The 23423-nt window shown below is 37.9% G+C and overlaps 1 protein-coding gene across 4 annotated transcripts in view; it reads right to left on the reverse strand.

Annotated features, from left to right (window-relative positions):
- Positions 1-1321: 1321 nt before the first annotated feature.
- The window catches only part of LOC135100432 (beta-taxilin-like), a 59162-nt gene continuing 37060 nt past the window's right edge, over positions 1322-23423 (reverse strand). For all 4 annotated transcript variants that reach the window (XM_064003304.1, XM_064003306.1, XM_064003307.1 and 1 more), the window contains 2 exons: positions 10755-10971; positions 1322-8388 (listed from right to left, as the gene is read on the reverse strand). In XM_064003304.1, coding sequence (XP_063859374.1) covers positions 7874-8388; positions 10755-10971 — 732 coding nt within the window. In that variant the 3' untranslated portion in view covers positions 1322-7873. The remainder of the gene's footprint in view (positions 8389-10754; positions 10972-23423) is intronic.

Here is a 23423-nt window from a genome sequence, read left to right on the forward strand (position 1 = left end):
TTCTTTATATTGACAGTTTACTGTATTCAAAAACATAAAAAAAAATTGGGGTGTTTTTTTGGGGGCTGCAACAGATTAATGACATTTCATTTAACACCAATGGAGAAAATTGATTTGACATACAAGCAAACTGAGTTACAATCTCTGTCACAGAACTAATTAAACTCACAAGTCAAGGTACCACTGTTTATATATACATATATATATATATATATATATATATATATATATATATATATATATATATATATATATATATATATATATATATATATATATATATATATATATATAATATTAAGTACAAATTTATTGCACAGATAAAAAAAATTGATAGACCGGGTGTGGAGCATGTCTGGGTGTGGTATAGGTGAGGAGCAAAAAGGTAAGTTAAATCACATGGGTGGGACATGTGTGGGCATAAATACGACAGGTGCAGGACAGGTGTGAGGCTAAATTTAAGACCTGAATAGATCTCTGGTGTGTAAGTGTGCACTTTACTTAGCTGTCTTGCTGGCATTTCTCACCTAAGAACATCTTTGAAAAATTCCAAGGCAGAACCCCGTAACTCCTTGACAGTTCTAGTTCATGACTACATAAGTAATCAATGACTCCTGCAATTAAAAATATGTCATGACATATTCAGCTACAAACACCCAGGGAGGAAATGGTACTCAGTCTGATAAGGTTTCTGGAGATAGGAGATATGATGACTAAGCAAACATTTTCAGAAAATAGTACAGTAATTTATCCTACATCCAGCATTCCAGTAAATATTCCTAAATCAGTTGCACAGAATTCTCTAGGGGATCATAGCTCCTAAAATATATCATATTGGTTAATGCAAATAATGTTTGTACACAAGTCTGAATTTTTTGACAGACTACCTACACTGTGAACATTTTTATTACCATAGTGGAATTCCCTTGCTAACTTTCTCTTCAAACAAGAGTAATTTTTTTTCAAATTGTTTCCTTTTTTTCCTAAAAAGAGGATTTGAATGCTAAAAATATTCAACATTCAGCTATCCCCAGAGGCCTTCTGGAGTTGAACACACAGGGTATGTGATCACTTAATTCATACAGGTTGACCACTGATACTCCATCATTGTTTAATATGGAACCATATCTAATCCCAATATTTTCAGCTGGATATAATATTTATCTTTTAGACATGCAATGGTTGTGTTGCTGGGTAACTGTGTGCAGTCATAGATGGCTATACAATTATAACATTATCCTGTTGTTGTGTAAGTTTGCTATTGAAAGACACTGCTGTCCATGCACACCACAGAGAGAAGAGGGCATCAAAACATTTACAAGATATTTTATATATTTTATGTATTATCAATACCTGCTTAAAGTTATCTTAACAAATTACTTTCAATTTGTTGTCAGCAAAATATGTTAGGATAGAAATGATGCAAGAAATCAAGAGTCATGAGTTATAACTGACCACCAAACTGAGCAAGTGTAAAAGTTATATTGAATGAGTGGGAAGTTACATTGACAAAATACTATTACTAGGCTGCAGAATATGTTAGAATGGAGGTAGGAGAGATTTCACACAAAACCACCAAATCCATTCAAGAAGCCCCACATGGTGTGTTTGTTTGTTTGTGTGTGTGTGTGTGTGTGTGTGTGTGTGTGTGTGTGTGTGTATTTACCTAGTTGTTTACCTAGTTGTATTGTACAGGGAATGAGCCAAAGCTCATTTTGTGCTGTCTCCATAACCATATTTATCCAGTTTCTCTTTAAACATGAGTACACTGTTTGCCACAATCACCTCTTTCTTAAAATCATTCCAAATTTAAATAGTTCTATACAGGAAGCTACATTTCTTGATGTTGCTTGAACATCCACTCTTCTTTATTTTCTTCCCATGCCCCCTCATCCGTCTCTCTCTCTCCTCTATCTATGGTACCAAGTAATTTCTGTGTTCTTTCTATATTGTTTACTAATTTATACATTGTTATCATATCTTCTCTTTCTCTTCTCTCTTGTACCGTTGGTAAACCCATCTCTTCAAGTCTTTCAATTCTGGTACCATCTTTGTTGCTATCCTCTGTATTCTTTCCAGTTTCTGTATATCTTTTTTTCTACGTGGAGCCTAAATTCCAATTTAGGTTGTATCATACTTGTTATAATTTTCTTCATCATTTCTTTATCTAAATAGATAAACACCATCTTGATGTTTGTTAAGAAGCTGTATGTAGCGCCAAATATCCCGTTTATGTGTCTTTCGGTGTGTCCTTAATCATTACTTCCAAATTTTTTTTTTCATTACTCTTTGTTATATTTCTCCTTCCACTCATACTTCCATGGTCTCTTTTTACTTTTTCCTATTTCCAACATGTGGCATTTTCTGGCATTAAATTCTAGTTTCCATCCTTGGCTCCATGTATCTTTGGCATGTATCTTGTCAATATCCTTTTGTAACTCCATGCAGTCATTTTCATCCTTTATTATTCTCATTATTTTTGCATCATCAGCAAACAGGTTTATATAACTATTTAGATCCTCTGTCATATCATTTACATATATCTGAAACATAATAGGTGCCAACACAGATCTTTGTGATATCCCACTTGTCACTTTCCGCCAACTTGAACTGGTGTCTCTGATTACTGTTCTCATTTTCCTCCCTTGAAAATAACCCTTGATCCATCTCAATGTTGCTCCCTTTACTCCTCCTCCATTCTCTAGCTTTCACATAAGGCTTTTGTGGAGAACTTTATCAAATTCTTTTTTGAGATCCAGGTAAACTGCATCAACCCATCAATCCCTCTCCTGCACTCCATCTATTACTCTCATATAGAAGCTCAGTAGATTAGTGACATAGGATCTCCCTTTCCTGAATCCAAATTGTTTTTCTGTATTTTTCATCTCCTAAATATTCTACCCATTACTATTTCACAAAGCTTGCTTATAATACTTGTTAGTGACACTGGTCTATAATTTAATGGTTCCACTTTAATTCCTTTGCATATTGGCACTGTGTTAGCTCTTTTCCATTCCCTTGGTACTTTTCCTTCTCTCAATGAGCTGTTAATTATATCCCATATGGGTTCTTCCATTTGTTCTCTGCATTCTTTTGATATCCATCCATTTCCCTGATCTGCTCCCATAACTTTTCTAACATCCAGCTCTTCCATTAGTTTCTTGATTTCTTGTCTCTTTACTTTTATTTGCTGTATTCCCTCATTCTGTGATACCACTTTCGGTGCCACAAATTCGGTTTCCTTCGTATACACGGATTGAAAATTCTCATTCATTAGTTCACTCATCTCCTCAGTTGTTTCATAAATTCTTTCTTCCCTTTTTAACATGTTTATGCCATCTTTATGTTTCATTTTCCCGTTTGTGTATCTGTAGAAGAGTTTGAGTTCTTCCTTGTATTTTCTTACTATGTCACTTTCAAAATTTCTTTCTTCTTCTCTTCTTATTATACTATATTCATTCCTTGCCTTTCTGTATTCTTCTCTAGTATTTCTGTTCAGTTGTCTCATCATTTTCTTCCATGCCCTGTCCTTTTTCTTTTTTGCTTCTACACACCTGGCATTATACCATTCATGCTTCCCAATTTTCACTTTATAACTTAGCACAAACTGTTGCATCCCCTCTCTATACTTGCTCAAAAATATTTCATATTTTTCTTGCACTACTTTACCTTTAAACAGCTCTTTCCAGTTAATTTTTCCATAAAATTTATTAAGCTCTGCAAAGTTTGCCTTAGTACAATTTTGTCTCCCATTTCTGTATTGTTCTTTCCTGTTCAACACTTTTCCCTTCTGTGGTACTATTTCTATTATTACATGATCACTTCTTCCCAGTGGACTCAGACAATGTATACTTGGTCTACTTTTTTTTTTTTTTTTTTTTTTTTTTTGTAAACACTAAGTCCAACTGTGATGGTTCTTCTCCTCGACATCTTGTAGGCTTGTTCACCCAGTATTCACCATCATGGTTTGCATAAGTTCTTCACTCCATGACCTGACATTTTCTTTCACTTCCATCTCCTCCCAGTTAATTCCTTTAGTGTTGAAGTTGCCTACTAAGAGCATTGTTACTTTTCCTTATCATTTCCTCTATACTATTTTTTTGTTTCTAGTTGCATACTTTTAAATTTATTGGTCTCCCATGCATTAGTTTTTGGTAGTATGTATGTCACAATGATTTTCCTTTTTTCACTTCCTTTAATCTTAATCACAACACTCAATATTTCCACCATTCCGTCACCATATTCCACTTCCTCAACAACAATATCCTTTTACCAATATCATCACTCCTCCCTTTCCTTTTCTGTCTCTCCTCCATGTGCTGTATCCTTCCTTTGCAAATCCCAACTTTATTTCCTCTTTTAGTTTGGTTTTTGTTAAACATACCACATCTGGTTTTTTGTGCTTTAAGTAGTCCCATAGACTTTTGTGCTTTAAGTTCCCATAGGCTAGACACCAAACCATCTATGTTACTATACATAATCTTTAAGTTTCTGCTTAGTGATCTTGCGTGGCATCTTTGTGCCACCATTTCCTCACTTTCATGTCCACAACTTTCCAGGTGAATCTTCTCACTTGTTCCTGTGTTCTCTTCTCATTTTTTGAATGGGCCTCTACTTTCAATTCTTTCAATTTACTTCTCTCTTCTTTGTTCATGTCTCTTTCTATCCATATTTCCTTTATTCTACTTTTGCCAATTTTCCTGTTCTTTGCAAGACATGTTCTGCTGCTGTTTATGACATGAATCTTATTTTCATTGGTTTTGTTCCATTTTCTTCATACTTTCCTATCCTGTAAACCTCTTCAATTTGTTCAACTATCCCCTCTCCTTCTGCCACTTATGCTATAATTTCCTTAGCCCTTTTCACTTCTTTCTCTCTAGCTATTTTCATGGGTAGATTCTTATCCTTGACCCCAAATACCACCACACACATCTTTCTCTGTACTGTGTCTCTCACAAGATTACTTTTTTTCCTTTACTATTTTAATCATTTGCTTTTCCATATCCATATTGTGTTCCTGTTGCTGTTACCTTATTATCTCCTCCATGTCTACCTTTTGTTGTTGTTCTCTCTCTCTTCTTTCTGACTTTTGACTTTTCTTTCATATACTCATTTACTTCTCCAACACTAACCTCTCTCTCTTGCAGAATGATCTTTAACTCTTTGTTCTCTTTCTTGAGTTTCTTAATTTCTTCACAGTACTTCATGTTTTAAGTCCATTATTTTGTCACCTCTTCTCTCAGTTCTTTGTTTTCTTTTTCTCTTTCCATCTCCCTCTTTTTCATCTCCATTATATCACTGGATATCTTTTTTACATTGTCACCACCTACTTCTCTTTCTTCCATGCCATGCCTTTATCATTGCTGTTAAGCTACATATTTCTTCTCGCATTTTCACATTTTTTCTTCAATTTTCCATATTCATTAATTTGTGTGCGCTACGCTGAGATCCTCTTTCTTGAAGCCCTCAAAAATATTTGGGTTCGTGATGGCCACCATCTTCCTTGTTGATATCACTGACCACCAGTGTTTGTTTACCTTGTATCACTCTCATTTCTCCCTTTCAGCCACTCCTTGAGTAACAATTCCCCTTCCCCTGTGCCCACACCTTGCACAAGACTCTATTGTGGAGACAGGACTCAAAGCTTGGCCCCTCTACAAGCAAATCTAGGTAAATCCTTGTAGCTGTTGTGATGTATCCAATTGTGTATGTATGTGTGTGTGTGTGTGTGTGTGTGTGTAACCAACACTGAGAACATTTTTTCCATTTTCTGATTTGACTTTTATTTCACACAAGCTATGACTTCAAAAGGAGGAAGTAATTATGATATAAAATGCAAACAAAACACAATAACATTGAAGAAAATGTGAGTGTTGGCACAGCTGGACTGTAGTGCTTCTGTTTGTCATTTGTGTGAAGATTATGGCACAGGATCATCACCTGTGTACAATATAAAGAAGCAGCAAGAAAACTTGAAGCATTTCTTTGCTGATAGTAATTCAAAGAAATGTGCATACACAAAACAATGAAAGATGAAAAGAGTCCATATTATGTATGACTGAGTAATGGTGCAACGATTTCAAGAGTGGAGTGATAGCGTGGATATATCTGGTATGATGATGATGGAAAAAGTTGTTCCATAGAGAGCTTGGTTTAGAACATCACTGCATGTATACTGAAGGGTGGTTGCAGAAATTCAAGGAATGACACACCATTTCAATGCATAAGGTTTGTGAAGAAAAATGATTGGCAAAGAAGAAAGGAGCAGGAATATATCAATGAGTTTGCTAAGCACTGCTTCCTATTTTATGATATTTGTGTTTGTGTTTATGAGGGCAGGAGTGCTTTCTCTTCTCCATCAGAAACCAAATGGCTAAGAGAGTGGTGTGAATGTGTGTGAATGTGAAAGTTGGGTCCATTGTCTTGGCTCCCCCCTCTTTTTTGTGGGGGAAACAGCCTTGGTATATGTATGTATGTATGTATGTACTAAGTATGTAATCTACATTTAATACAGAAGCTATTTCATTTTACTTGAAAACATACTTTGATGCACCTTTTTTTTTATATATATATTGAGAGGTGTATTATATGTGCCAAGGGGCAAATCAGTTAGTCTGGGAAAAACAGCTGATTTGGGGTGATTAAAAACCAAGGATGCTGAAGTACTGATGGTCAACCTGTATCATATTACATCCCACAAAAATAATATATATATCACCACCACATTTAATTAATTGCACACCTTGCACTTGAGATTTAACTTCAGTGTATACCATTCCACACATATTAATGAGATGACAATACATGGCATTCTACAGGGTGTAACAAGAGTTTTTGTGGATATTGCTAAAGGCGAAAGTACAGATTATTCTAAGTAAAAAAATGTTCTGTACATACAATATAAGCATTTTGAGGCATAGTTTAGCTGTGAGATCAAATTTGAATGTTGCTGGATGACAACAGCCTGCCTGGTATCTTGGTGGGATGTACTGATGCAGGATGTCCAATGGTAAAATTGCAAGTTATTCAGTAAAGTTTTGGGATATTACAGTATTCCATAATGAGATCAGTAGTATTGGTGGACAGGTGATTTACCAATAAACATTACACAATGCACATAATTACACAATGGCTGTAATTAACAACAAGTAAAATAATAGGCTATGTGACACCTTGTCTGCCTGGACAAGGAGGTGGAAAGACCGACGCTAGCAGCAAATCAGCGGATTGCTAGTCAGTCACTTGCAGTTTTACACCAAGACAGTGACAGTGAATACATTTAGATTGTACTGCATGATTTTGACAGAAAAAAGTTGGAAATGTCACACACTTACAGTATGATGGAGTATGAGGACATAGTGTTTCTGCAATACTAACACCTGCCTGGCCTGGCTGTTGTATCTATCGCCTGGCCATTCAAATTTCATCCCACGGCTAAACAACACTTCAAAATGCATACGCGTATAGAACATTTTCCACTTAGAATAACCTGTACTTTCGCCTCTAATAATATCTCCAAAAACTTGTTACACCCTGTATATACTATCATCATTTTTCCAGTGACTAGAAAAGTAAAGTCAGGGTATAAAATGTACATTTCTTTTTAGTAAACTGCAAATAATTCCAGGCATGCAGTACACATTTAAAAATTTTAAATCACAAATACCAACTATCAGACACTCATGAAATATACATAAGAATTAGTCACTATTTACATAAATACAAAACCCTAAACTTCATACTTTTAAGATAGTATTATAGCTCTCACAAACATACATATATTCATACTAAATAAAAAACCAAGAGGTAAATCCCACAAACATGACAAATTGTCAGATTTCTTACTTCTATAAAATAATTCACAAAGATCTATCTAATCCACATCATCCATATTATATGTAACAGCTTCGGATTCTCTATCTTTCTGATCTATTTCCCCAATGCCTTTTTCTTCAGTATTGGGTTCCATTACTTCAACATGATCCTCTGTCACAGCATCTTCATTAACTTTTACATTAGTATTCTGTTCCATTACTTCCACATGATCCTCTGTCATAAAATCCCCATTAACTTTAACCTCAGTAGTCTGTTCTATTATCTTAACATGATCCTCGGCCACAGCAACATCACATATGTCCTTAGATTCATCATTCTCTATTTCCCTGGCAATACCTTTAGCAACATCACATATGTCCTTAGATTCATCATTCTCTATTTCCTTGGCAATACCTTTCCCAGGCTTGAGTGTCACTTCCACTGCTACTGGCAAACTGGTTTCCTCAATAGTAAAACCTTCAGTTTCCAAAGGGTTTATGTTTTTCCCAGTTGAATCCTCTACCAATGCACATTTCTCTTGGGATATTTGGTCCGGATCCTTACACTCTGGCTCTAAAAATATAAATAGAGTACATTATATTATACATTTTATACCTGAAGGTTTATATACCTGAAGGTATCCCCCCAAAAATTATAGTAATGAAGCCTTGTACATCATGAATTTAAATATACTGTGAGATATTTATAACTGGGGTGTTCAATAAGGTCTGAAAAAACTGTCATATTCACTACTTGACTGAATTATGCACATAACAAGGGGGGTTAGCTGGAAAAAAAATCTTTATCTCATTTGTGTGTTATCAAACCAACTAATATAATATTAGGAACAATTTTAGCCACCATCATCAAGCACAGAGCAATATATATGGCAAAACGAGCTAAATATTATGCACATTATCTCGAGTTCGGGATGAATACTATTTTTTCCTCTCCATAAGACCTTGCTTTATCTATTTAAGTTATACAGTTAACATACCAATATATAAATCCTGGCACATATGAAAGAAACAACCATGTTTTGCTGCCAAATCTGAGCAGGACACTGATGAAGACTGTCCATTTACATCATGTCTCCCAACGTCTTCCATGAGTTGCTGCTTGTCTGTTTACATCGTGTCTCCCAATGTCTTCCTTGAGTTGCTGTTTTCTTCTTTGGAAATACAATCCATCCTTTCACACACTGGTTTTTCTTTCCTGATATGTTCATGCAATCAACCACAGGACACGTATAGACTGGGGTTTTACAACAGTGCTACAAACTCATTTCTCCCATCTTGGGTTTGTTGAGTGTTTTGGAGGCTTTGGAGAAGTCGGCATGTCTGATATGGCCACTCTTTTTGTCTCCATACAGTTTTGGCTGTCACAATATCCTGTCAGCATTAATGATACTTTCTCAACTCTTTTGGGGATTTGCCAGATAAAACATTAGCCCCTGTAGAAACCAGTAAAAAAATTTTTCAAACTAAATATTTAGCGGAAGACTAGAAACAAATGTGAAAACACTGAGAGCCTAGTTATGAGTATTTAGCTTACAATAACTGTTCTGTGGAGTGTGCATCACCATATCCCATGAATACTATTAACATAAACACTTTTTTTCTTTTTTTGTGTACAAGGGATCCCAACCAAGGGAGAGAGAGAGAGAGAGAGAGAGAGAGAGAGAGAGAGAGAGAGAGAGAGAGAGAGAGAGAGAGAGAGAGAGAGAGAGAGAGAGAGAGAGAGAGAGAGAGAGAGAGAGAGAGAGAGAGAGAGAGAGAGAGAGAGAGAGAGAGAGAGAGAGAGAGAGAGAGAGACAGAGAGAGAGAGAGAAGCCTGCTGAGGTGCCGGTCCCTAAGGTGCCGGTCCCTAAGGTGCCGGTCCCTAAACAGAGTCAAAAGCAGTAATAAAAAATTACAAGATAAGTGTCATGGAATCTCCTTCTTGAAAGACTTCAAGTCATAGGAAGGTGGAATGATTGAGAATACTGGTTAACTCTTGCAATAGAGAGATGGACAGAATAGAAGTCAGAGAAAGATGAAAGACTTGTGCAGCAAGTGGAGGCTGTGGGAGGAGGGGAGGCATGTAATTAGCAGGATAAGAAGAGCAGCTGGCATGATAACATACATAGCAAGATATGCAACATTGTGGCAATGAGAAAGAGGCTGAAGACAGTCAGAGAGGAGTTGATAAGATGAAAAGCTTTTGATTCCACCCTGTCTAAAAGAGCAGTATGAGTGGAACCTTTCCCCATACATACATACATGCTCCATACATGGACAGAGTTAGCAGCTGAGAGGGTGAGAAAAACTGGCAGAGATGACTCAGAGTGCCTAACTTCATAGAAGCTGTTTTATCTAGAGATGAGATGCGAAGTTTCCAGTTTAGATTATAAGTAAAGGACAGACCAAGGATGTTCTGTGAAGAAGAGGGGGATAGATGAGTGTCATTGAAGAAGAGGGGATAGTTGTCTAGAAAGTTGTGTCGAGTTGACAGATGAAGGAATCAAGTTTTTTGGCACTGAACAATGCTAAATTTGCTCTGCCCCAATCAGAAAATCGTGGAAAAATGCAGGGTGGTATCATCAGTGTAGACGTGGATAGGAAAAAGATGTTTGGTTTAGAAGATAATTGATAAATAATAGGAAGAGAGTGGGTGACAGGACAGAACCCTGAGGAACACTACTGTTAGCATCTGAGGTCTTCGGATCAATGTTTTCTAGCAAGTACAAGTAAGTTTATAAGTACAGTATATCAAGATGTATCATGAGAGGCAGTTTTAGAATGTGCATCTCCAGAGAGCTGTGGGAGCAATGACCTGCATTAAAACAGCCAGCAACCACCAGCAACTCTGCCTATAACAAATGCCCCAATTTCTTTTATATCAATGGACTCCTTAACAAGTGGGCTGGAAAAAAACAATAAATAGATCAAAATACCTACCAGAGTTGTTTTTATCTTGTTTTCTAATTTCAGTTAGCTGTTGTTGAAGTGCTCTGCAAAGGTTCTGCAACTGTTTGTTCTGCTTAACTTGTAGATCCAGCTGTTTTTCAAGAAGTGATCGCTCTGTAACCATCTCCAATAATGCTTTATTGGCTCCCTCCCATCTTTCCTTCCAACTCTTTGTATCTTTCTCTGTTTTCTTTATTTTCTTTGCCATCTGCAATAAAAATCCATACAAAAATATACAATTTTTCTTCCTTTGATTTCTACACTATTCCCCCCAAAACACCCCAAATTCTTCACACAAACCCCATATCACTCCCAACATCTCAACACTCCAGCTGTCATAACTATGTTTTTGTAAACTTAAAACAATGGTTATATCATCCCATGAAGCCACAACATGTATGATAATATCCCATCCTGATTCACCACAACTTCCTATACCAAAGATAACATAATCTTTATCCCAACGGCCACATCAGCCCTCTACCTTTTATTAAGTTGGTATCAAAAAGGGAGGACCACAGAAACACTGACAACCCTAAACAACTTTGGTATATCATACTAAAATGTGGCTGCACATATCCCATTGACCTACAGCCTACTCAATGGGAGCCAAAAATACAAAAATCTCACAGGAAAATAATTCATATAAAAACACATACAATATCCTATTGAAAGACAAAAAATGTGTACAAGATATACACAGAATGATGTTGGGGACTACAATCATCCATATAGCACAATACCTTAGAAAATATGTTGTCTTGGACTGATAAAATACTACTGAACACAAAATAAAAATATTTTACTTTTAACCCACAGCCACTTAACATGGGAGCAGAGGACTCAAGAAGTCAAACAAGCAAATAGGATGCCAAGTAACATGTGCACTAATTCCAGATTTTTGTCTTAATTTTGATAATCTAAAAGCTCACATTTCTTTGGAAAAACCACAAGCCAAATTTTAGTCATTTGTTGATGGTTCCTCAGAGAAAGGGATGAGTATTGGTGTGGATGGCACCAAAGTTGATGAGGTCATTGGGACTTTGGTTCAATGTAAATTATTTGAAAAATTAAAGAAAATATTTCTAGGTGTCTTATCCCATTACTGCAATATGCTGGACTAATGCAGTGGTTTTCAATCTTTTTCAGTTCATTATCCACTTTAATAAAGGACATCAAATATGTTATCACCATTCACAATGTTACACTGCTTTATCCATTTTCCTAATTTCTGAATTTTTTTCTGGCATCTCTCTTATTTCCTAATAATTGTTATAAATGAGGTCAAATTTATTGAAAAGCTGAGAGCCAAGGGTACAATTTGTGAGAAAATTCTAAAAATATTAATTAGTTTAATGATTATATTACAATAAAACTACACATTTTTACACCAACTTTGAAGTTAAAAAAAATCCTTTCACTGATGATAAACATATCACTTTTCCTCAACTGTTTCCTTAATTTTTTTTTTCGGGGGGGTAAAAGTAAGGAAAAAAAATAAGCAAGTTCATTCTCTCATTTTCCTTGATAAAGCTTTGATGAATAAATATACTTATCTACTATACCAGGTCAGCAATCAGTGTTCTCCTTACATAGCTCATACATTTCAAAATAAAAATAAAGTGTATAACATTTTTAACCTATCTAATTATTCTTCAAAAGAGCCATTAGTAATAATACAATTTAGACATCTTTCCCACAACTTTTTAATAGAGCCTTAAAGAACATATCTAACAAGAACATTATAAATAGTAATAGATTTAACATTAACCTGGACCATCCCCAAAAGACATTATAATTCACTGGAAAAAAATAAAAAATAAATAAAATAAAAAAAAAAAAAAAAAAAAAAATATATATATATATATATATATATATATATATATATATATATATATATATATATATATATATATATATATATATATATATATATATATATATATATATATATAACAATAAATGACACCTCTTAATTCTTCCTCAATACAATCCCAAATAATCAATCTAATGAGAAAAAATAAATAAATGTACAATTTCCTCCCAAACATAAATTCTATCCCAATAAATCCTTAAAAAATCAGATTATAAGATTGTAGAAACTTAACCATAAAATTAATGAATAAATAAATTAATAAAACAATCTACTCCAATCTCATCTTCCTTAACAACATCAAAATCTTACTAACAAATATGAAATTCCAATTTTCAATTACTGGAACTTTCAAGAATTTCTTGTGGTAAAATCGATAGAAAATAATGGTGCCATTTATTTTGTTATTAATTAATTAATTCTCAGTTAATTTATTCCTGGAAAATACGAGAGAATACACATGCTAAATTTACTTATCTATCTATTATTACTACACCTTTTTATTTAATTATTTTATTTACTTTTTTTTCTTTGTGTGTGTGTGTGTATTTACCTAGTTGTATGATACAGGGTTCGAGCAGGGCTCATAGTGTCCTGTCTCCATATCTATATTTATCCAGCATTTCCTTAAATTTATGCACATTTGGTGCTGTAACAACCTCCTTGTTTAGACCATTCCAGATATCAACAGCTCTATATGGAAGACTGTACTCCTTGATGTCTCTAAAACACTGATTCTTCCTGATCTTCTTTGAGTGCCCTCTTAATGTGTGTGTGTGTGTGTGTGTGTGTATTTAAGTGGATATTAGAGGAGACTGCTGATGAAGAAATAGTGAAAATTCTGCTGTCATTCAGTTATTACTGGATTTATTTGTTGAGGTTTTGTCAAGAAAATGTATATTTTGTTTATTATTGACAAATAAATTTGAGAGATTTATGGGAAACATAATTTCACATATTTCAATATTGCTGAGGTTATTCTGGTGACTTCCTGCTTCTTCTCTATTCATTATTCAATTTAGCATGATATATAAAGCCTGTTACCTACACTCAAGACACCAAACTGTTTCTTTTTTTTGAGAATTCACCATTTCTTTTGTTTTTTCCATGAAAACTCATCATTATCTTTCAAAATTACCATAATATCCCTATGGGATTATTTACCCAAAGGTTGGAAAGCAATGAGTTAATACAGTTGTGCTTAATTTTCCATAATCTGCTAAGAAAACAAAAGTGTGATATACATGTTTTTCAATATAGTTAAATTTGCCCGTAATGGGACTCAAATTTCCTTAATTTTTAAATTCAATATACAGCACCCCTCAAGTTATGCACTTGCTTTCTTCCAAAGGCATTGCACTTAACTCAAGGATTATGAAACTCAAGATATTGAAAACACTGGAAAAAAAACACATTCTGGCTGCATGGCTCAGAGCTGTGAGTGACTGTGTTTTACCCTCACATTCAGCAGGGCACGATGGTGCAGCATCATGGCATCCAAGACTGTGTGAATGTGTGCGTTTTGTCCTCACATCCAGCGGGGTACAGCAGTGCAGCATCATGGCATCTAAGACTGTGTACGTGTGCGCGTTTTGTCCTCTTATTCAGCACGGTGCTGTGATGCAGTGGTGCAGTGCCACAGTGAATGTGTCTGTGTTGTCCTCTCATTCAGCTGAGTGCTATGGTGCAATGGTGCAGCACCACGCCACCTAAGACTGTGAGTCCCCATCTGGGGAGGGGACCAAGAATGTCCCCAAGTTGGACTGTTCTCCTGGTGTCAACCTTAAATGTTTTGACACCCCCCCTCAACTTTTCTTCATTAACTTTTGCAACATTTGCAGTCTTAAATTTAATTTTCAATCTATATATCACCTCTCTCTCCTTTTTTTTTTTTTCTATTTAGGAGGAGCACTGGCCAAGGGCAACAAAACTGCAATAAAGATAAAAAGTCCCACTGATCCCCAGAGTTGAAAGTGGTATTCAAAAATTACAGGATAAGTGTCTTGCAACCTCCCTCTTGAAAGTGTTCAAATTACAGGAAGGTGGAAATACAGAAGCAGGCAGGGAGTTCAAGGGTTTACCAGAGAAAAGGATGAATGATTGACAATACTGTCAATGATTGACAATGACTGACAACACTTGCATTAGAAGTGAACAGAATAGGGGTGAGAAAAAGAAAAAAAGTCTTCTGCAGCAAGGCAGGAAGAGGAGGGGAGGCATGCAGTTAGCAAGATGAGAACAGTTAGCATGAAAATAGCGGTAGAAGATAGCAAGAGATGCAACAATGTGGCAATGAGAAAGAGGCTGAAGACAGTCAATTAGAGGAGAGAAGTTGATAAGATGAAAAGCTTCTGATTCAACACTGTCTAAAAGAGTGGTATAAGTGGAACCCCCCATAAATGTGAAGCATCCTCCATACATGGATGCATAAGACCCCTGTACAGAGTTACCAGCTAAGGGAGTGAGAAAAATTGGCAATGATGAGTCAGAATGCTTAACTTCATAGAAGCTGTTTTACCTAGAGATGAGATGTGAAGTTTCCAATTTAGATTATAAGTAAAGGACAGACTGAGGATGTTCAGTGTAGAAGAGGGAGACAGATGAATGTCATTGAAGAGGGCATAGTTGTTTGGAAGGCTGTGTCAAGTTGATAAATGGAGAAATTGAGTTTTTGAAGCAATACTAAGTTTGTTCTGCCCCAATCAAAAATTTAAGAGAGATCCAAAGTCAGCTGTTCTGTGTCTTTCCTGCATGAACTGTTTACTTCGTGAAAAGTTGGATACCTATAAAAAGACGTGGAAAATTGCAAGGTGGTATCATTAGCACAGGAATGGTTAGGACAAGAAGTTTGGTTTAGAAGATCATTGATGAATAATTGGATGTGAGTGGGCGACAGGACAGAACACAGAGGAACATCACTGTTAATAGATTTAGGAGAACAGTGACCCATCTACCACAGCAGCAACAGAATGGTCAGAAAGGAAACTTAAGATAAAGTTAGAGACAAGAATAGAAGTCATAGAAGGGTACTTTGGAAATCAAAGCTCTGTGGCAGACTCTATCAAAAGCTTTTGATATGTCTAAGGCAACATCAAAAGTTTCACCATAAAATCTCTACAAGAGGATGACCAAGAATCAGTAAGGAAAGCCAAAAGATCACCAGCAAAGCACTCTTGATGGAAGCCATACTGGACAATCAGATAGAAGGTTGTGAAGTGATAGATGTTTAAGAATCTTCCTACTGAGGATAGATTCAAAATCTTTAGATAAGCAGGAAATTAAAGCAATAGGACAGTGGTTTGAAGGATTAGAAAGGTCATCCATTATAGGAACAGGCAGAATGTAGGCAAACTTCCAGCAAGAAGGAAAGGTAGATGCTTATGGACAAAGTTGAAAGAGTTTGACTAGGCAAGGTGCAAGCACAGAGGCACAGTTTTGGAGAACAATAGGAGGGACCCCACCAGGTCCATAAGCCTTCCAATGGTTTAGGCCAGTGAGGGTATGAAAAACATCACTGCAAAGGATCTTAATGTGTATCATGAAGTAGTCAGAGGGTGGAAGAGAGGGGAGGAACAAGCCCTAAATCATCCAAGGTACAGTGGAGCCTCAGTTACCGAATGCCTCCCTTTTCAAACATATCAGTTTTCGAACAAAATTTTAAACTCATTATTGCTTCAATTGCAGTACCATAATTCAGTTCTCAAACAAAATTACTTGACTTCAAATATTAAAAGACATAGCAAAAGCTACTGTTTATTACTAATTCATAGTTTCTATAAATATTTACTTCATTTTTATATATTTGGAGAAGAGACACAGACAGTAATTCAATCTTTGAAATAAAGTAAATGTGATCCTGTTGAAAAGCCTTGATGTAAACAAACAGTTTTCAGCACTCAGGAGTTATCCTGAGCCACCTGTGGTTCTCTCAACGACTACCAATGCCACCATTATTGCACAACTGCATTTTCCCAATAGTTTTTCCTAGTAAGATATCTAAGTGAAGTAGTCAGGGGGTGGAAGGGAAGGAAGAACAAGCCCTGAATCATCATCCAAGGTACAGTGGAACCTCGGTTACCGAACTCCTCCCTTTCTGATCATTTTAATTTTTCAACTTCATTTTGGTGGTAAGTGGGTTGTTTTTTCATTTTGGTGGGTAAGTGGCTTCTGTGAGGCTTCCCTCACTAGATCAGTAACAAAGAGAATACATGCATGGTCTAAACATTATCTTCTGATAAGTTCTGTGACACCAAGTTCGTTTGGTACATCATTTCTGGGTAAATAATTTGTGAGCTGGAGCTGTGGGAGTGTCTGTCATTAGATGCTAAGAGAGGGTTGACTGGTGTCTGGGAACAGATTAATCCATTTTTACATTGATTTCTATGAGGAAAACAGTTTCAGTTTTTTAATATTTTGGTCTTCGAACAGCATTCAGGAATTAATTAAGTTCTAGAACCAACATTCCACTGTATAGTTTTTAGCAAAGGTATGAGCAAACCATTCCCCTTTGGAAATGGATGAGATGGCAGTGGTGCCATCAAGTTGAAATAAAGGAGGGAAAGATGAAGAAGCAAAGTTATTTGAATGTTTTTGGCTATGTGCCAGAAGTCATGAGAGGAGTTAGATCTTGAAAGATTTCAACACTTCCTATTAATGAAGGAGTTTTTGGCTAGTTGGAGAACAGACTTGGCATGATTTTTGGGCAGAAATGTAGAGTGGATGAGATTCAGGTAATGGAAGGCTCAAGTACCTTTTATGGGCTATCTCTCTATCATGAACAGTATGAGAACAGGCCGTGTTAAACCAAGGTTTGGAAAGTTTAGGTTGAGGGAAAGAGTGAGGAATGTACACTTCCATACCAGACACTATCACCTTTGTTATGCACTCAGCACACAGAGATGGGTCTCTGACACAGAAGTAGTAGTCATTCCATGGGAGGAGGCATTCCATTCTAGGAGGAAGCAGTAGGCACCTGCCGAAATGATAATTACTCCCAGTGAGGTCTAAAGCACTGTTCAGGGGGTGCTGTGAACTTACTAAACCCAGCTGTGACCTCACTGAACGTTTCCCTTTGTGTCTCACAACACAAGGGGGCAGTCACAGCCTGCTCTCTAAAGATAACTCTCTTCCTCCACACAAAACTAAAAGCACATAATAACACACACAATTTCACTCAAAATTTCAAAATTATCATGGTGACTCCTACACCAGCCTCGGAGTCCCCATCTGGGGAGGGGACCATAAATGTCCCCAGGTCAGACTGCCCTTCTCTTGATGACCCTGAGTGTCTTGACACCCCCCTCAACTTTTTCTTCATTAACTTCTGCAACATTCGTGGTCTAAGATCTAATTTTCAATCTGTAGAACACCACCTCTCCTCTTCTAAACCTCATCTTCTTTTCCTCACTGAAACTCAGGTGTCTGAGGCAACTGACAGTAGACGCTTTTCTGTTCCCTCCTACTTTCTCTATCCTCATTTTTGATCCAAAACTGGATGTTGCGTTTATGTGCACAATGACTTAACCTGCTCTTGTGCCCATGCTCTTGAATCTTCTGAATTTTCCACCATCTGGCTACGGCTACAGAGTCACTCTCAAACTAAATTTATTTGTGCTGTATAACTCTCACCTAACTCTTCTGACTGTAAGAAATTCTTTGACTACTTAACTTCCAAAGTGGAGCACATTCTGACCTTCCCTTTTGCAGAGATCTCCATTCTTGGAGACTTCAATGTTCACCACCAGCTTTGGCTTTCCTCTCCCTTCACTGACCATTCTGGTGAACTAGCCTTCAACTTTGCTATCCTCCACGACCTAGAGCAATTGGTGCAACACCTTACTCATATTCCTTACCGTCTTGGAGATATGCCCAACATTCTTGATCTTTTCCTGACCTGTAATCCTTCTGCTTGTGCTGTCAACCTCTCTTCTCTGTTGGGCTCCTCCAACCACAATCTCATATCTGTATCTTGTCCTATTGCTCCAATCCCTCCTCAGGATCCCCCTAAGCGAAGGTGCCTCTGGCATTTTGCCAGGGGACCTGAGGAGGTATTTTGCTGATTTTCCTTGGAATGACTACTGCTTCCATGTCAGAGACCCGTCTTTGTGTGCTGAGCACATAACAGAGGTAATAGTGTCTGGCATGGAGGCGTACATTCCTCACTCTTTTCCTCGACCTAAACCTTCTAAACCTTGGTTCAACACAGCTTGTTCTCGTGCTATATATGATAGAGAGGTGGCCCACAAAAGGTACTTAAGCCTTCCATCACCAGCATCTCATGCATTTCTGCTCGGAACCATGCCAAGTCTGTTCTCCAACTAGCCAAAAACTCCTTCATTAACAGAAAGCATCAAAATCTTTCAAGATCTAACTCCCCTCATGACTTCTGGCATCTAACCAAAAATATCTCCAATAACTTTGCTTCTTCTCCTTTCCCTCCTTTATTTTAACTAGATGGCACCACTGCTATCACATCTATTTCTAAAGCTCAACTCTTCGCTCAAACCTTTGCTAAAAACTCTACCTTGGATGATTCTGGGCTTGTTCCACCCTCTGACTACTAGGAGGAGGCAGTAGACACCTGCCGAAACGATAATTACTCCCAGTGAGGTCTAAAGCACTGTTCAGGGGGTGCTGTGAACTTATCATTAAACCCAGCTGTGACCTCACTGAACGTTTCCCTTTATGTCTCACAACACAAGGGGGTAGTCACAGCCTGCCCTCTAAAGACAACTCTCTTCCTCCACACAAAACTACAAGCACCTAATAACACACACACCCTTCACTCCAAAAATTTTAAAATCATGGCGACTCCTACACCAGCCTCGGAGTCCCCATCTGGGGAGGGGACCATAAATGTCCCCAGGTCGGACTGTCTTTCCGTCGACGACCCTAAGTGTCTTGACACCCCCCTCAACTTTTTCTTCATTAACTTCTGCAACATTCGCGGTCTAAGATCTAATTTTCAATCTGTAGAACACCACCTCTCCTCTTCTAAACCTCATCTTCTTTTCCTCACTGAAACTCAGGTGTCTGAGGCAACTGACAGTAGCCCCTTTTCTGTTCCCTCCTACTTTCTCTATCCTCATTTTCGATCCAAAGCTGGATGCTGCGTTTACGTGCGCAATGACTCAACCTGCTCTCGTGCCCACGCTCTTGAATCTTCCGAGTTTTCCACCATCTGGCTACGACTACAGAGTCATTCTCATACTAAATTTATCTGTGCTGTATACCTCTCTCCTAACTCCTCTGACTATAAGAAATTCTTTGACTACTTAACTTCCAAAGTGGAGCACATTCTGACCCTCTTCCCTTTTGCAGAGATCTCCATTCTTGGAGATTTCAATGTTTACCACCAGCTTTGGCTTTCCTCTCCCTTCACTGACCATCCTGGTGAACTAGCCTACAACTTTGCTATCCTCCATGACCTAGAGCAATTGGTGCAACACCCTACTCGTATTCCTGACCGTCTTGGAGATACGCCCAACATTCTTGACCTCTTCCTGACCTCTAATCCTTCTGCTTATGCTGTCACCCTTTCTTCTCCGTTGGGCTCCTCCGATCACAATCTCATATCTTTATCTTGTCCTATCACTCCAATCCCTCCTCAGGATCCCCCTAAGCGAAGGTGCCTCTGGCGTTTTGCCTCTGCTAGTTGGGGGGACCTGAGGAGGTATTTTGCTGATTTTCCTTGGAATGACTACTGCTTTCATGTCAGAGACCCGTCTTTGTGTGCTGAGCGCATAACAGAGGTGATAGTGTCTGGCATGGAGGCGTACATTCCTCACTCTTTTTTTTCTCGTCCTAAACCTTCTAAACCTTGGTTTAACACAGCTTGTTCTCGTGCTATACATGATAGAGAGGTGGCCCACAAAAGGTACTTAAGCCTTCCTTCACCAGAATCTCATGCACTTTATATTTCTGCCCGGAACCATGCCAAGTCTGTTCTCCAACTAGCCAAAAACTCCTTCATTAACAGAAAATGTCAAAACCTTTCAAGATCTAACTCCCCTCGTGATTTCTGGCATCTAGCCAAAAATATCTCCAATAACTTTGCTTCTTCTTCTTTCCCTCCTCTACTTCAACCAGATGGCACCACTGCTATCACATCTAATTCTAAAGCTGAACTCTTTGCTCAAACCTTTGCTAAAAACTCTACCTTGGACGATTCTGGGCTTGTTCCTCCCTCTCCTCCACCCTCTGACTACTTCATGCCACGTATTAAAATTCTTCGTAATGATGTTTTCCATGCCCTCGCTGGCCTAAACCCTCGGAAGGCTTATGGACCTGATGGGGTCCCTCCTATTGTTCTCCGAAACTGTGCCTCCGTGCTTGCACCTTGCCTAGTCAAACTCTTTCAGCTCTGTCTGTCAACATCTACCTTTCCTTCTTGCTGGAAGTTTGCCTACATTCAACCTGTTCCTAAAAAGGGTGACCGCTCTAATCCCTCAAACTACCGTCCTATTGCTTTAATTTCCTGCTTATCTAAAGTTTTTGAATCTATCCTCAACAGGAAGATTCTTAAACATCTATCACTTCACAACCTTCTATCTGATCGCCAGTATGGGTTCTGTCAAGGCCGCTCTACTGGTGATCTTCTGGCTTTCCTTACTGAGTCTTGGTCATCCTCTTTTAGAGACTTTGGTGAAACTTTTGCTGTTGCCTTGGACATATCAAAAGCTTTTGATAGAGTCTGGCACAAAGCTTTGATTTCCAAACTACCCTCCTACGGTTTCTATCCTTCTCTCTGTAACTTCATCTCAAGTTTCCTTTCTGACCGTTCTATTGCTGCTGTGGTAGACGGTCACTGTTCTTCTCCTAAATCTATTAACAGTGGTGTTCCTCAGGGTTCTGTCCTGTCACCCACTCTCTTCTTATTATTCATTAATGATCTTCTAAATCAAACTTCTTGTCCTATCCACTCTTATGCTGATGATACCACCCTGCACTTTTCCACGTCTTTTCATAGACGTCCAACCCTTCAGGAGGTAAACATATCACGCAGGGAAGCCACAGAACGCCTGACTTCTGATCTTTCTAAAATTTCTGATTGGGGTAAAGCAAACTTGATATTGTTCAATGCCTCAAAAACTCAATTCCTCCATCTATCAACTCGACACAACCTTCCAGACAACTATCCCCTCTTCTTCAGTGACACTCAACTGACCATCTCTTCTACACTGAACATCCTTGGTCTGTCCTTTACTTATAATCTGAACCAGAAACTTCACATCTCATCTCTAGCTAAAACAGCTTCTATGAAGTTAGGCATTCTGAGACGTCTCCACCATTTATTCTCACACCCCCAGCTGCTAACTCTGTACAAGGGCCTTATCCATCCATGTATGGAGTATATTTCACATGTATAGGTGGGTTTCACTCTTTTAGACAGGGTAAAATCAAAAGCATTTCATTTAGTCAATTCCTCTCCTCTAACCGACTATCTTCAGCCTCTCCCTCATCGCCACAAAGTTGCATCTCTTGCTATCTTCTACCACTATTTTCAGGCTAACTGCTCTTCTGATTTTAACTGCATGCCTCCTCTCCTTCATGACTCTCTCCCCTCCTTTTATCTTTCTCTCACCCTTATTCTGTCCACCTCCCTATAGTAATGCAAGAATTAACCAGTATTCTTAATCATTAATCCCTTTCTCTGGTAAACTCTGGAATTCTCTTCCTGCTTCTGTATTTCCTTCTTCCTATGAGTTGAACTCTTTCAAAAGGGAGGTTTCAAGACACTTATCCTCTATCATCTGACTTTTATTTGGCAGTTTTTTTGGAGCTGGTACTTTTCCCTAATAATTTGTTACCCTTGGCCAGTGACCCTCTTGCATAAAAATACAAAAAAATAAAATAAAATAAAAATACAAAAAAAAAAATTGGCTGAGTGCAGCAGTGCAGCACCATTGCATTTAAAACTGTGTGAATCTGCATGTTTTGTCCTCACATTTGATAGGATGCAGCAGTGCAGCACCATCACATTTAATACTGTGTGACTCTGCATGTTTTGCCCTTACATTCAGTGGGGTGCAGCAGTGCAGCACCATCGCACCTAATGAGAGTCTGTATGTTTTGTTCTCACATTTGGCAGGATGCGGCAGTGTAGCACCATTGTATCTAGGATTGTGTGAATGTGCGTGTTTTGTCCTCATATTCATTGGAGTGCTGTGGTGTGGTAGTGCAGTGCCAGACCACCAAAGACTGTGTGTGTGTGTGTGTGTGTGTGTGTGTGTGTGTGTGTGTGTGTGTGTGTGTGTGTGTGTGTGTGTGTGTGTGTGTGTGTGTGTGTGTGTGTGTCTTTTGTCTTCACATTTGGCAGGGTGCAGAGGTGCAGCATCATCATACCTAAGATTGTGTTTATGTATGCTTTGTCCTCTTATCTGGTGTGATACAACGGTGCAGCATCACCACATCTAAAACCATGTGGGTGTGTGTGTTTTGTCCTCATATTCAGTGTGATGCATTGGTACAGAGGTTTTGGCACCATCATATCCACCACAACAGTGAGGCATCCCTCACTTGTTTGTTTTTCACAATGTAGCAGTGGTGTTGCCAGCCTTCCTCATTCTCTCTTTTGCATGCAAGCCAGCATGACTAGTGTTGTGGCTAACATAACACAAAGGATTTGTATGTTCAGGTATGTGAATTATACATGAAAATAAGTATACAATACATTGCACATATTTATCTATTTTTACTAACCGTGATGCCAATGGTAGGAATGCACAACCATTACACCACAAAAGCATGAAACTTAAGGAAATAATGCTCAAAGGTCAGGGTGGTAA

The sequence above is a fragment of the Scylla paramamosain genome, chromosome 5, assembly GCF_035594125.1.
Source record: "Scylla paramamosain isolate STU-SP2022 chromosome 5, ASM3559412v1, whole genome shotgun sequence".
NCBI lineage: Eukaryota > Metazoa > Arthropoda > Malacostraca > Decapoda > Portunidae > Scylla > Scylla paramamosain.